At 35.3% G+C, this 12,949-nt stretch overlaps 1 protein-coding gene across 3 annotated transcripts in view; it reads left to right on the top strand.

The window, feature by feature from the left end:
* Positions 1–12,949, top strand: part of RSF1 (remodeling and spacing factor 1) — a 160,114-nt gene that overhangs the window by 117,276 nt on the left and 29,889 nt on the right. For 2 of the 3 annotated variants that reach the window (XM_015078860.3, XM_053203735.1), the window contains exons 6-8: positions 3,829–5,594; positions 7,319–7,525; positions 11,807–11,911. In XM_015078860.3, the coding sequence (XP_014934346.2) occupies positions 3,829–5,594; positions 7,319–7,525; positions 11,807–11,911 (2,078 nt within the window). The remainder of the gene's footprint in view (positions 1–3,828; positions 5,595–7,318; positions 7,526–11,806; positions 11,912–12,949) is intronic. The other variant, XM_027039859.2, reaches the window with a different exon arrangement.

Below are 12,949 nucleotides of genomic sequence, written 5' to 3'. Positions count from 1 at the left end.
AGACTTTGGATTAAGGGAATATTGTGGCTGGTTTGATCTTCTGTCCAGACCATTAAAACTTTCTCCATATCAGCAATGGGCTGTTTTCCTTTTTTATCATTTGTATGTTCTCTGGAGTGGCACTTTTAATTTCTTTCAAGGACTTTTCTTTTGTATTCACAAGTTGACCCACTGTTTGGTGTAAGAGACCTCGTTGTTGACCTGTCTCGGCTTTTGATGTGCCATACTCGCTAAGCTTAATCATTTCTAGCTTTTGATTTAATTTGAGAGATATGTGACTCTTTCTTTCACTGGAACACTTAAAGACCATTGTAAGGTTATTAGCTGGCCTAATTTCAGCATTGGTATGTCTCAGGAAATGGGATCGCCCAAAGAGAAGGAAAGAGAAGAAGAAATGGCCGTTTGGTAGAGTAGTCAGTTAAGTTCACTTATCAGTTAAGTTTGCCATCTTAAATGGGTGTGATTCATGGAGCCCCAAAGCAATTACAGTAGTAACATCAAATGAGCACTGATCACAGATCACTATAAAAAATATAATAATAATGAAATATTGTGAGATTTACCAAAATGTGACAGATACATGAAGTGAGCAAATGCTTTTGGAAAAATGGCACCAATAGACTTGCTCAAGGCAAGGTTGCCACAAACCTTCAATTTGAACAAAATGCAGTATCTGCAAAAGCACAATAAAGTGAAGCTCAATAGAAGGGATAGGTCTGTACTGGATAAATACTTAGCGATGTCCTTTATAGTTAACTTTTATAGAACACCCAATGTTCTATCCCATAGATTGTGGTTGGGATGTTTGGGAAAGCACACAATAGCTGATCAGTAAATATTTGTTGAGTAAATGAATGAATCACTTTAAAAACCTGCAATAGATAATACTTCTCTTGAATTAACTTGTTTGACAGTGTTGCTGCGGGATTGTGATTTTAAAGTGAGTTTTTCCCTAAGTTTTGTTTGTTTAAATTTTATGTCTCTGAAATTCATTTGCATCTCTTTAGAGTTTCTTTTTGAGAAAACTTTGGGAAAATGCTTATATAACTGAATGATCTTTTTACAGTTATGATTGTGCTTGGAGGTTCATATTCTGTCATGATTCTGTTTTCTCTGTGGTTTTAGGGACATATCCATGTAATCTAGGAGAGCTAGAGTAATCATTGTTTTCATGTCTGAAAAGAACTGAGCCAAACACAGAAATACTAAGAATTTAACATTTTGGGGTTAGGAGAAATATAAGCCAGTGAAGTGTAATTTTTCAGCTGCTTTATTTATAAATGAAGAAATGAGGATCAGAGTTTGTTTTGAGACATACACAAAATTTACCACCAAGTGAATTAGGATTCGTGAACCTGGGAGCCTTGAACTATTAGTGTTATTCTCTCAGTTTCTTCTGTCGTGTTGTTACCAAATTGGAATCATTTCAAATAATGGAGGAGATCTTTCTCCTTCACCATCCCCCCCAAAAAATACAGTGTCCTTTTACCTTGGGTCAGAGCCACAGTGAAATCCTGAGTTGTTTTCTGAACAAAAACATACAGAAGAATATTAGTTTGTGTTTAATAAACCCTTAGTGTTAAGTTGAAGTTTGTTTTTTTTTTTTAAGATTTTTTTTTTTTATGTTTATTTTTGAGAGAGAGCACACCTGGGAAGGGGCACAGAGATAGGGGACAGAGGACCCGAAGTGGGCTCTGCAGTGACAGCAGCAAGCCCAATATGGGGCTTGAACCCACAAACCACGAGATCATGACCTGAGCTGAAGTCGGGCACTCAACTGATTGAGCCACCTAGGGGCCCCAACTTGAAGTTATTTTTTAAAATTGTAATCAGTATTTTAATTGTCAACCAAAATGTTCATTTAATTAGATTTCCTGATATGCTAACCAATCTCAATGATCAGGAATTTACTAAGGCTACTTTATCAGTGGGAAGAAGACACACAAATTAGATCACTGTTGTCATGTCTTTAATTTCCTTAGTGGAATGCTTACATTAAATCAATGACAATGTAGAGGGGGAAGAGCAATACTGATACTCTATTCTCAGGTTCTGAATGTTTCTTGGTAGTTCTTGAGTGGTTTGTTTGTAACATGAATGAAGTAAAGGAAATAGTGATTTATAATTAAAATATTAACTCTTTTAAAGATACTGCATTCTTTTTTTAAAACACATGTCTTCATATCGCTTCTATGTATTCCATTTTATACCTATGAAGTACATTGTAATACTGGTTTATCAACTTGGCATAATGTGTGCAAAATCATCTATAAAAATTACTTTTCTGGGGCGCCTGAGCAGCTCAGTCGGTTAAGCATCTGACTCTTGGCTCAGCTCAGGTCATGATCTCGCGTTTCATGAAATCGAGCCCTGCATTGGGCTCTGCACTGAGTGTGGAGACTGCTTGGGATTCTCTCTCTTCCTCTCTGCTCCTTCCCTGCTCGCTCTCTCTCAAAAATAAGTAAATAAACATTACCAAAAAATTACTACTTTGCTAAAACTTCATTTAGAGCTAAGGTTTGTTTTGTTTTGTTTTGTTTTAGTTGTAAGGATAGTGTGAAATAATGGGAAGTGTAGGTAAAATTAGTACTTAATGAATTCTCTGAAAACACTCTGCTCAAATTCTCTGAGCACTGGTTTACATTGTGTGTGCAATCTCTGTAATCCCATTTAGAGGTTCTGCTCTTTACCAAATACGGTTTTTGCACTATTGAGTACTCCATAAAAGTTACAAATACATAGCCAATTAAGGTAAAAAGAGGAATTGATGATAAACATATATAGTTTATAACATATTAATTTCTGAAATGTTAACTAATGGCATTTGATAAAGTAAATTGTAATATAACCACATTGAGGAGTATTATATAATTAAGTCTGATTTCTGTAAAAGGCATTAAATATCATAAAGTGCTAATGTTTCAATGAAAAAATGAGGCAATGTGATCCCAACTTGGTCAAAAATACACAACACTGGAATGAAGTAACCTCAGATATTAATAGTGATTGCCTCTGGGGAATGAGTATTGTGGACATTTTTTTCTTTTTGTGGGCATATGTTTCATTTTCTGTACAGAATTGTGTTACTTTTATAATCTGTATGAAGCATAAAACAAACATTTTCCCACTGCCATGCTCATGTTACCTCTCTGAAATGAAGTCCTCACTGACTTGCAAGGAAGAACATTTGTCACTTTTTAAAACAAATATGGTCTTTTGGAAATGTTTTATGTAGTATTTTTAGTTCATATTTTTGAGCCATCACTTGAGCTTGAATAAATTATTTGAATTGTATAAACATTTTCATTCCATTGAGAACACTGAAGCTAAAAGTATAAAGCATAAACCTGAAGCTTTCTGAATAATTGTTTATTTTTATTTTTTCTTTTCATTTTTTTTTTTTTTAAGTTTACTTATTTATTGTGAGACGGAGCACAAACAGGGGAGGAGCAGAGGGGGAGGGAGAAGCCCAAGCAGACTCTGTGCAGCCAGGGCAGTGTAGAGCCCAGCACGGGGTTCGAACTCATAAAACTGTTGCGATCATAACCTGAGCCAAAATCAACTGGATGCCCAACCGACTGAGCCACCCAGGTGCCCCTCAGTAACTGTTTCTTAATATTTAGAAGTTGTGCTTCAGAGTTTGGTAATTTCCTTCACTGTCAGATTTGAGGTTTCTTGTTTTTGTTTCAGTTTTTGGTCAGATGTCCATTGACAAACCACCTCTTTTTAAGAGCAAAAATTGCAAGTGGGAATATATATTATATTTACCCTTTTATGTTTTATAATCTTGAATGCTTAGATTTATGTAAATCTTTTCCTGATTTTTAGAGGACCAGAAGGAAAATGAAAAGATGAAAAGTGAAGAGCAGCCAATAAATTCAGAAACCTGCTCTACACCCAGTGCTCTGGAAGAGGCTACTGTGAAAGTAGAAAAGGAGGATGAAAAGGAACTTGTGAAACTGCCCGTCATAGTCAAGCTAGAAAAACCTTTGCCAGAAAGTGAGGATAAAAGGATTATTAAAGAAGAAAGCGATTCCTTCAAGGAAAATGTCAAACCCACTAAAGTTGAAGTTAAGGAATTTAGAGCAGATCCGAAAGATATCAAAAGTAGCACGGAGAAGCTAGAGCCAGAGAGGCTAGAGTTCGGTGGCAGTGTCAGGTCTTCTCAAGAGATCACTGAGAAGTCGACTGAAGAAACCGAGAAACTTAAAAATGACCAGCAGGCCAAGATACCACTAAAAAAACGAGAAATTAAACTGAGTGATGATTTTGACAGTCCAATCAAAGGACCTTTGTGTAAATCCGTTACTCCAACAAAAGAGTTTTTGAAAGATGAAATAAAACAAGAGGAAGAGACTTGTAAAAGGATCTCCACAATCACTATTTTGGGTCATGAAGGGAAACAACTGGTAAATGGAGAAGTTAGTGATGAAAAGGTAACTCCAAATTTTAAAACAGAACAAATGGAGACAAAGTTTTATGATACAAAGGAAGATAGCTGTAGCCCCTCTAAAGACAGGAGCGTCATCATGGAGGGAAATGGAGCAGAGTCCTTAAATTCTGTCATAACGAATATGAAAATAGGTGATCTTGAGAAGGAAGTGGTCCCTGTAGGGAAAGATGCAGATAATTCAGTATCAGTCTTAGAGACCCAGAATCAAAAAGGACAGCTAGAGGAAACCGGTCCTCCAGAAATGGAAATCTCTCTTGAGACTTCTGAGATGGCAAAGGATCTCTCTTTGAAAACTGCTTTATCTGCCACTGAATCTTGTACCCTGAAGGTTGACGAGAAGTCTCCCAAAAGTAAAAAGGATAAGCGCCCACCAGTCCTAGAATGTCTTGAAAAGTTAGAGAAGTCCAAAAAAACTTTTCTTGATAAGGACACACAAAGATTGAGTCCAATACCAGAGGAGGTTCCGAAGTATACTCTAGAATCAGTAAAGTCAGTCTCTCCTGAGGCAGCGGAAACTTCTGCACCGTCTAACATGACTGACCACTGTGAGAAGTTAGCCTCAGAAAAAGAAGTGGTAGAATGTCAGAGTACAAGTTCCATTGAAGGTCATTCCCTGGAAAAAACAGACCCAGAAATTCTAAAAAAGGATTCTGAATCCACAAAGGTAGAAATGGATAATCTGGACAATGCCCAGACCTCTGGCACAGAGGATCCTTCTGAGACAAAGGGTTCTATGCAAAAAAGCAAATTTAAATATAAGTTGATTCCTGAGGAAGAAACCACTGCCTCAGAAAACACAGAGATAACCTCTGAAAGGCAGAAAGAGGGCATCAAATTAACAATTAGGATATCCAGTCGGAAGAAGAAGCCAGATTCTCCTCCCCAAATTCTAGAACCAGAAACCAAGCAAGAGAAGACAGAAAAGGAAGAAGAGAAAACAAACGTAGGTCGTACCTTGAGGCGGTCTCCAAGAATATCTAGACCCACAGCAAAAGTGGCTGAGATCAGAGATCAGAAAGCTGATAAAAAAAGAGGGGAAGGAGAAGATGAAGTGGAAGAAGAGTCAGCAGCTTCGCAGAAAGCAGACAAAAAAGAAAATTTGAAAAAAACAGAGAAGGATACAAATTCTAAAGTAAGCAAGGTAAAATTTCTCCTATTTCAAGTTTTAATTTTTATTAGAAATAATTGGGTCTAAGTGTAACTCTTGGTTTGGCTGAACAGAAGTCATTCAAAGAGAACTTTAAAAAAAAAAAGGTGTCTTTCTTCCTTTGTCTGTGTTGTCTTTTCTCAATAGTTGTCAACAGACATTAAATTTTCGGACTATACAATCTTGTCATCTTTTAAATTTTTTCTCTGTTACAGGCATTACGGGAATATATTTTCTATGTAAACTGTAGGTGATACCCAGCCTGTAGGATTGAAAACTGAAAATACCCCATACACACTGTTAATAGAAACACTTATAACATCTCTTTCCAGTTCTTTTTCCATACGTTCATTGGTATGTTCATAAATATTTACCCATTCACTGAAACAATAAATTAAATCGAATATGTTCATTTTTCTATGAATGTTTCACTTATCAGTGTGTCTCTGAACTCTTTCCATGTCTGTACATGTAGTCTACCTTTTGGTTATTGATGGCTACATAGTATTCCATAGTGTGGATGTACCTCAGTTTATTAACCACTCCCTTATTGATTGACATTTAGGTTGTTTCCAATTTTTCACTATTACAGGCAATGCTGCATTGAAGATCCTTTTGGACATAAGTGAGTATTTCTTTAGAATAGACTCCTAGAATTGGCATTGCTGGGTCAAGGGGCATGTGTATTTTAACTTTTGATAGCTATTGCCACACTGCCCTCCCCAAAAGGCCCCGTTCGTACACCCTCTCATTACTAAGTATGAGAGTGTCTATTTTCCCCCATTTTAATCATTAGTCTTAGAAGCCAGAATTCTGTTTCCTATAACTCTTCTTTTTAAGCCAGACCTTGACAAGTCTTTGACAAGTTTATAGGAGTTTGTTATAATTAAAAGTGCTACTTTTCTTTTTAATTTATTTAAGTGATCAGATTGTTCTTCATAGTAAGTGATCCTTTCTTCCCTAAAATACTGAAATTTTAATTCTTAAAAATAATTTCCCCTTCTGTTGTTAGAATTATTTTGGTCTTTGATGGGGACTTATACTATAGGAATGAACTGAAATATGAATTAAAAGACTGTGAAACCAGGGAGTAAAAAAGCAGTTTACAACATTATAAACTTATTCTCTGAATAATATATTTCAATATTTGTCAGGATTTTTATATGCAGTTCTGACCTATGAAAAATTTTGCATTCACCTCTAATATGGGAATTTAAATTTTTATGTTAACAATATGTGAGAATATAGTCAGTGCTCTATTATAAATAGAGCCTTTAAAATGTGCATGGCCTTTGACCCAGAATCCTTTTCAAGGAATTTATCCTAACCGCAGAGGTTTGTAAAAATTTACATTTAGAAGGACCCATTTTTTATGAAAGTGAAAAACTGGGAAACTACCTAAATGTCTGTCTAGTAAGAGATTAGATAAATACAGCTATGTGATGGCATATCATACAGTCATCTACAGTGATGTAAATAATATTTTTTCACTAGGGAAAATATTTAAAAGAGAGAATGTTAATTATAATCCCCTCCAACAAAAATAGAATAAATTATGAAAATATGTACCAAAATTTAATAGTAGGTAGATCTGTGATAAGGATATAATAATTTTCATTTTCTTCTTATATATTGACTAAACATGGACATATAATCAGAAGTTTGTTTTTTAACGTTCTCATTATACCAAATTATCCCAATTTTTAATTTTATACAAGGTAAAACCCAAAGGCAAAGTTCGATGGACTGGTTCTCGAACACGTGGCAGGTGGAAATATTCTAGCAATGATGAAAGTGAAGGGTCGGACAGTGAAAAATCATCTGCAGCTTCAGAAGAAGAGGAAGAAAAAGAAAGCGAAGAAGCCATCCTAGCAGATGATGATGAACCGTGCAAAAAATGTGGCCTTCCAAACCATCCTGAACTAGTATGTACCTGATCTAAATGGACAGTCTTCATCTTACTGGCATGTTGTGGTTACCCAAAGGCAGTCTAACTCTTCTAGGTTTGATCATGATTTGAAATTTGTTTATTGCTGCGCAACTTATGTGTACAAAATAATCTTTGTTTCTCAAATAATAACCCAATTCTGCTTTCATTCTACTTGGTTTATATATTGCTGTTTCCTCTACTTAAGGATACACTCTTAACCTCTTCTCACAATCAGTGAATTAGTCAAATATTTTTATTCTTTTTCTTTAAATGTTTCTTCTTTCCCTTTCAGTTAATTCATAATGATATTTCTGAAGTGCCAACTTTAAAGAAGGCCTAATGGCCTTATTGCCTTCTGTGGAAACATTTAAGTCAAGTAGTAACCTAGTAGGGCTTTACACTTTGGGAAATAGGCAGTCTTAAAGAAAAAAAAAAAAACAGTTAAGAAGATAAATTATAGACCATATATATTCAGAAGAATAGTGAGATTTACATGGTACTTTCTTACCCAGGAAGTTCTTCAAAGATAGCCTAAATCAGGAAAACCAGTTCCTAACCTGTTTATATATTTTTTGCGGTTCATAAGTGCTTTCTAGAGAGCCTGTTGAAGAAACACTCTTGTAAATGAATGCCCAATTCTATACAACCAGCCCCCCTTTTTTTTTTTAATAGATCTGACTTGAGAGGCAATTTCCAACTACTAAGTAGAAAGGAAAGCAAAGAAAGATGGTTCCACGTAGGTAGAATTTTGTTTAGCAGAAACTTTTTAGAATCCATTAAAGTTTGGAAAATTCATCTGAGGTAGTTCTCCAAGACTCTTTTTCCTAGAAAGCTCTGTGGGGTAATGGGAAAAGCATTGGAGCAGGACACACTTGGATGGAGGTCCTGCTTTCACCCCTTATTAGGTTCTCTAGTTTGTATCTTAATTTCTCTGTTATAAAATGAAAATAATACCACATACTTCTTTTGAGGGCTGTTTTTAGTAAGTTATGTAAAGTTGACCTACCACAATTCCTGACCTCTAGTATGTGCTAGTTTAAAGTTATTTGTGGTTTACTTGTTCTTTTCTTCCTTGATGTTAAAATCATACCTGGATATTAAATGTATCAATAATGTTTATCATATCCCCGCAGTTTCAGAGAATTCAAGTAAAAGATAAAACTTAGAACCAGAGAATGACTTTAGCTCTGAGAAGAATATATGTTGAAATTTTGCTGAAAAGACCCTTCCAAGAATTTTTATGATCATCAGGCTGTGAAAATTAGGTCAAGATTTTTGTGTGAGGCCAAGAAGAGGTTTGCGATAGTGGTTTTTTTCTGCTCTCCAAATGAAAAACTAACACGTGTGTTCTTTCCTGGCCATTTCTATATCTTTTTAAAATAAGAGAGTGCACTTTAACTGAGGCAGCAATAGATATCAACAACAAAAGGGGTGTGAGGAAATGAGACGTAAAATGAGGTGAGCAGAGATGATGATACTGAGGAGATGGAGAAGTTGCACCCTCCTTGGAATACACACAGGACTTTCATTTATTTCGTTATTTTAACGACTGCTCTGAAAATCCCGTTGCTGGTTACTGTGCTAAAAAGGAATGACATTGGAAACTGAAGATCCAAATGTGGATTTCTTGTGCCCAGTGTTTAAGAATAATCATCAAATCAAAATGTCAAGCAACTACTATATGTTATGTGGTAGGGAAATGATTCTGAATTAGAAAGACATGGTCCCTGTCCTCACTGAGCTTACAGCAGAAAAATAAATTCATTTATAAGTATAGAACTCTATGGGGGTGTTCCAGATGTTTTAGTCAAAGTAAATGCATTGTTGCCTGAGGCTTGGAAACCTTACCTAGTAGTTTTTTTAATGGAATTTTATATTTATTGCAGAATAGAGACAAACATCATTTTTAAAAAGTTGCATTCCAAAAGTTTACTTTTAATTTTGTTATTTAAAATTTAGATTATGTTTTATCTTGGAAACAATGTGATAAATGAAATCAGGTGCCCAGGTTAGTCCACATATGCCTGTGTGATCAGTCAGTCATATAACTCAAGTGTAACACTAACATGACTTAGTATGGAATTCTGGGTATTGGCAGCAAATGGTGATGATGCATTGTATGGAGAAAGGGAAAGATAGTTTTTCACTTCTAAATCGTTGCACATGGATGCACATCCCACCACCCTCCTCTACCCTCCATGGTTCGTGTGAGCAGTTTAGAAACTGCTTTACGTATATACTACAGTTGAACACATAAATGAAGTATAGAGAATTGGAGCCAGCTTTCGCAGTGTCAGAGAAAAGAAGTTAAGAGATAAGCAAGCACAAAGGCTAGAATGAGCCCTGTGGTGCTGGATACTAGTATGAACTGATGTTTGTTTATTTTAATATAGATACCTGTATATGCATAGGTTGCTATACATACGTCTGCTTCCTAGCTCTGTCCTCTGAGAGAGCTTAGAAGTGGTCATACCTAGTATCATAGCATTCAGTACCTAGATGGTGGTTTCTAAATACCATTCTCCAATCATGGAACCAGGGCTTCTAGGAGAAATGGCTAGTTCAAAGGCTTGGGCAGGGAAAATACAAGATGTGCCTGGAGCATCCTGTCCTGAAGTGTCAGAGAGTAAAAAAGTGCTTTCAAAGAAAAGATGCAAATGAGTCTTAAGGACACAGGAGCCTACCTGGAAAAACTCCCAGTGTGTCTGTGGCTGGGGCAACTTGAACAATAAATTAATAGTTTAGATTCTAGCCTAAAGAAAATAAATCTTCATTAGTTAATCCTAATATAAAGAAGTGATTGAAAAACAAATAAATGGAAGGAGAAGGGCATATTTTCTTCACAGAATTTCAAATAGTAGAAGGCATGGAAATAGCGAATCATCATTAGAACACCACCGTAACAGCTGTTGTAAGCAATAATTGTAGCACTGATGAGTGCTAAAATTAGTGGGTGAAATTTATTAATTACTGTGGTTGATTTTAGCTTATATCTCCAAATTCTTTGATACTCCTCCCTCTAGAAAGTGGAGCTTAATTCTCCTCCCCTTGAATGTGGGCTGGACTTGTCCTTTCTAATGAGAATAGGTATGGAAAGTGAAAAGTAGTAACTTAAAGTGATGAAAACCAACAGATACTATCATAATCAAGTAATCAAGGTTAATATTACTACTAATAAGTCATAGTGGTGTCATGTACTCCCAGATATGATGCTGTGAGCAGGGCACTTCACCTCTGTTGAATTCTTCTCCAAAACACATAACCTGAGTCTAATCAAGAGAAGACCTCAGACAAACCCAAAATGAGGGGCAGTCTACATAATATCTGACTAGTACTCTTCAAAATTGTCAAAGTCATGGAAAACAGAAAGACCAAGTTATTACAGATCAGAGGAGATTGAGAAAACATGGTTAAATGGGATATAATATCCTGGATTTTTCTGGAATCAGAAAAAGGACATTAGTGGAAAAGCTGGTGAAATCTGAATATGGTCTGTTGGTTACTTAAGAGTAATGTACTGATGTTAATTTCTTAATTTTGATAAATGTCCCATGGTTATGTAAGATGTTAACATGAATGGAAGCAGGATAAAAGATTTATGAAAACCCTACTGTCTTTGCAACTCTTCTGTAAATCTAAAATTATTTAAAAATAAGGTTTTTTTAAGTTAAACATTCCTGAGTGTACGTTTTAAGTTTTAGAGAATTGGTCATCTTAAACTCCGATAACATAAAGTGACAACTTAAGGCTAATTATTAGCCTTTGTTTGCGAACATGGTGGCCCTTAAGTATAGCTTCATTCCTTATACCTTCATCCCTTTCTTATTTGAATTGACATGATAAAAAGAATCATGAATGTTTCTTACAGACCAGCAATTGAAATGCTATTTAAAGTGGGATTTATGTGTATTTTTAAAATCTTCTGTGTGGTAGGGAAGTTTATGATCCTTGAGCTATAAAACTCTATTATAAAAAGAATATATTGTTTATAGCCCTTGAGGAACGCTAAAAAAGGATTATAACTCTAGTTCAGAAGAATTTGTAATTTTTCACCAAATTTTGCAGGTCAGCGTTTTGTAAATGATTTTATTTTACTTTTTTAAAAACTGACATGTTAGGTCCCTCATTACAGAGTTTTTTAGTTTTAGGCAAATAAAGATATTTTGATATAGCATATTTCTTAGTACAGTTCTAAAAAATATTGAAATGTCTTTAACTTCAGAATCACTGAATTCTAGTTACAGTTAGGTTGACATTAACCTGTGGTTTATTTCAGATTCTTCTGTGTGACTCTTGTGACAGTGGATACCACACTGCCTGCCTTCGCCCTCCTCTGATGATCATCCCAGATGGAGAATGGTTCTGCCCGCCTTGCCAACATGTATGACCCAGCATAGCTTTGTTTGTAGTCTTCAGTTTTATAGTCCAATTAATGAGACTTCTTGACAGCCACTAAACATTTTTAATCTTCGAAGCAATTTCTAAATATTATTTATCTTTTGTTTGAAGTTCTGTGAATTTTGAGACTTGGAAAACTACCTTTTATTAATATCTTTTAAACCTTTTTTTTTTTTTTTTTTTTTTTTTTTTTTACTCCCAGAGCATTTATTTCTCAAGGACCTCTAATTTTTATAAAATTCTAATCTCTAATTTTTTTCACACTTGTTAACAGGCAAAAATGGCCCCAAATTAAAATGATTTGTGAGGACAGAAATAAGTTTCTTCCTGTTCTTGTTTCATCCTCTTTTCCATTTCTACCTACCTCCTTCTTGTCAGTTTTATGGATGGTATTATGAATTATGTAGCACTATGATGCTACTATGAATAGAAACATGGATTATATTTCTCTTCTATCTTGACTCAGGTAAATTTCTTTTGAAAGCTGAAGAATAGGTTCTTTTTATGCCACCATACCCAAGGGGTCTCTCTCTTACAAGTCCAGTCTCATTTCACTTTAGAAATGATGGGCATTATCGCATTTCCCAGTAAAGTGGACTTCCTTGGCTTAACATAGCTTTATCAGTTACGTTCTTCAGCTCTTTTTTGACCCAGTAACCATGTGGCATGGTTTTGTAATTTTTTGACATCCGCTTTGAAAAATAGTGATTGGCACCATTATATTATATTTTATGTAGAACTTTCTCCCTTAAAAATGTTTGTGGGGTTTTTAAAACGTTTTTATCACTATCATGTAAGCATGTGGAGCCAAATGCTATTTTAAACATTCATTACTACCAGCTAGATAGGCATAGGATGTATTTCTTGATGAGGCTATAAGTTTCCCTAACATGTGCATTACTTCAGAGATAACTGTGCCCATCTTTAGTTCAGTGGAGGCCAGGGCACCTCTTGATTTAATTAAACAGAAGGAGCATCTCAGTGTTTCCTTACTCTGTGGCCCCTTATCGACTCTCATAAT

The sequence above is a fragment of the Acinonyx jubatus genome, chromosome D1 (assembly GCF_027475565.1).
Source record: "Acinonyx jubatus isolate Ajub_Pintada_27869175 chromosome D1, VMU_Ajub_asm_v1.0, whole genome shotgun sequence".
NCBI classification, from domain to species: domain Eukaryota; kingdom Metazoa; phylum Chordata; class Mammalia; order Carnivora; family Felidae; genus Acinonyx; species Acinonyx jubatus.
This window is presented reverse-complemented; position numbering and strand designations above follow the sequence as displayed.